Below are 2,527 nucleotides of genomic sequence, written 5' to 3'. Positions count from 1 at the left end.
GAACACAACAATGAACAATATGATGATGATGATGATGATGAAGAACACTGAGAAGCGTTTCTGCTGATGACAGGAACAGGCAGAGGAGCTGAAGATGGAAATATCAGAATAACAGACAATCCAAAATCGTGCAGTTGAGTTTTACTCATATCTATTTACCAGCATCCATGTCATCTCAGTGACTAGGAAATAAATCATAATACTGAAAAAATTGTCATTGAGAAGCATCCTTGAGCTTGGGAAAGGCACTATATAAATTAAACGTTGTTATTATTATTATTATTAAAAAGTAAAAATGCAATTGTAAAAGTCCTGAACACAACATATGTAAATTTCCACTAGTTTCATCTCTCTGGGTCGCTTGCCACAAATTACACATACCAGGCTGTGACTCGGGTCTCATTTCACCCTTTACAAAAGAAACCAGATACTGTACATGCAGCTTGGTGTTGTCTCCAAGAGGATATAGGATGATAGAAGGATAGAAAAGTTACCAAAGTAACAACCTGTGACTTGGCTAATTTTGCATTTGACCTGCTGACTGACTCAAGTGACTAGTACAGTATTCTCAATATGGTTCGATGTTGCAATACACTGAAATCAACTACAAAATACTCACCAGAAACAATAATACTGAACTTCAATGGCGGGACCTCTATCCCACCAACGATCTGCAGTTCATAAAGTCCAGAGTCTTCAGTTGTGGTGTTTGTGATGGTCAGAGATCCAGTCCGATAAACCAGCAAAGGACCAGCATAAACCAGCAAAGGACCAGCTTAAACCAGCATCCCAGCGTCAAAACATACCTAACCTGCATATGCTGTTTTTTTCAACAGGGAAAGTAAATTAACATATTTATTGTTTGATTACAAATGCACACTTAAACTCAAGAAAAGTTCTTTAAAGAGCTACAAAGTGAAAGCGAAAGTCTCGAAGCTTTTTAAATACTCACCTTTTGCGAGCAAAAAGCATAGAAGTAAAACAGGGGTCTTCATTTTGGTGAGTTGTGGCATTTAATGAAGATGTTGAGTGTAACATTAGTGAGTAAAATGTTACGAGTGTTTAGCCTTTAGCTCTTATCATAAATCCGCGCTGACAGCGAAAACACCCTTTTCTAACTTACATTTTTGGTTGTAACCGACCTAACAGCACTATGTAGAGATATTTTATACTCTTTGAGATTCATTTGTGAATCATATTCGTCTTCGGAATCATATTCCTGATTATTTCTCTGCTGAGAAGCCATGCAATACGCGTATACTGGCGTTGAGAAGAACGGAAGTATTATTCGATAAATGTCAGGAAGTTATTAGTCCTGTAGGATCTCGAAGGAAGGATATCGACTCACGTCGCCACCTAACAATGCAAACAAAAACACCCACTGAGTGATATAATTCAAATAAAAATGAATGTGTTCGTCAGTAGTGATGCAATGTTGAGAAAACACTTCTTAAAACTGAAATGATTTTTGTCAATCCAGTGGTCAAATGCTGTGTGGCCTCTCAATTCTCTGTGTAATTATAGCCATCTGACTAGTGACTGGTCTGTGTGTGAATCTCCACAAAACTGTGGTATGATAATATGTAATCAATAAAAAGGTAACTGTAGTCTGATTTCACAATGATCGTATCCCACTAATAATATAAATAAAATAGTTTGGTACTGAAAAGCTAAAAAGCTTTGGTACTTAAAAAAAGCTTGAAAACTTTAAGCCATGCTTTTTGTTTTTGTTTTTTTGGCTTTGTCCTCAATTGACAATCGTATCAATCAGTGGTTTTACAGTGACCATTTGAAAACCATTTGAGACAGATTTGACTTGCTATTTCAAGAAACACTCTAAACACTTAGGAAAATCCATCGTTAACATTTTCATATGACATGTTCCATTAATACACAGCTTTGTACTTTTTCTTAGTGCCAAAATAGAGAAGTGGTTTTAGAATAAATTTTGAAGTTAATTGAAACTAGTGAATCAACAGAAAGCTACTAAAGCGCTTTAGTCAGTGATTAAAGGGGTCATATGATGCTGCTAAATATAACATTATTTTGTGTATTTGGTGTAATGAAATGTGTTTATGCGGTTTAAGGTTAAAAAAACACATTATTTTCCACATACTGTACATTATTGTTTCTCCTCTATGCCCCGCCTTTCTGAAAAAATATAAAAAACGTACTTACAGTCTTTGAGTCAGAACAGCCGGCATTGTAGTCTACTCTCCCAGGATCAGGAAACAGTCCTCCATAAAATGTGATGCACACATCTGAATATTTGGGTTGAAGTGTTCTGGAACAGTGTTGTAAATACAACTTAACCACTGATTTCTAGTCGTGTCCTCTTTTGGAAGGCCAAACAAAATAGTTTCGGTTTCACAACGAAACAGCGTCACACACCACGGCTTTGAGTGAGCAGCGGCCGGTGGGCTTGAGAACAGTGAGGCCGGTGGATTTGACGAAGGAGCGTCTGGCAGGCTTGGGGCAACCACATGTGACGACCCCGTGCTGGACTCTGCTTCGTCCACGGTGAAAG

General features: G+C 37.6%; 2 protein-coding genes across 2 annotated transcripts in view; one reads left to right on the top strand and one right to left on the bottom strand.

Annotated features, from left to right (window-relative positions):
• The window catches only part of LOC107566362 (uncharacterized), a 6,385-nt gene extending 5,109 nt beyond the window's left edge, over positions 1-1,276 (bottom strand). Inside the window, exon 1 of the mRNA XM_016251797.1 lies at positions 953-1,276. Within this exon, the coding sequence (XP_016107283.1) occupies positions 953-1,013 (61 nt within the window). The 5' untranslated portion in view covers positions 1,014-1,276. The remainder of the gene's footprint in view (positions 1-952) is intronic.
• Positions 1-2,527, top strand: part of LOC107566368 (SLAM family member 5-like) — a 14,393-nt gene that overhangs the window by 9,069 nt on the left and 2,797 nt on the right. The window lies entirely within an intron of this gene.

Source organism: Sinocyclocheilus grahami, unplaced genomic scaffold, assembly GCF_001515645.1.
Source record: "Sinocyclocheilus grahami isolate Dianchi unplaced genomic scaffold, SAMN03320097.WGS_v1.1 scaffold1070.1, whole genome shotgun sequence".
Classification (NCBI taxonomy): domain Eukaryota; kingdom Metazoa; phylum Chordata; class Actinopteri; order Cypriniformes; family Cyprinidae; genus Sinocyclocheilus; species Sinocyclocheilus grahami.
The sequence above is the reverse complement of the archived record's forward strand: the minus strand, read 5'-3'. Positions and strand labels throughout refer to the sequence as shown.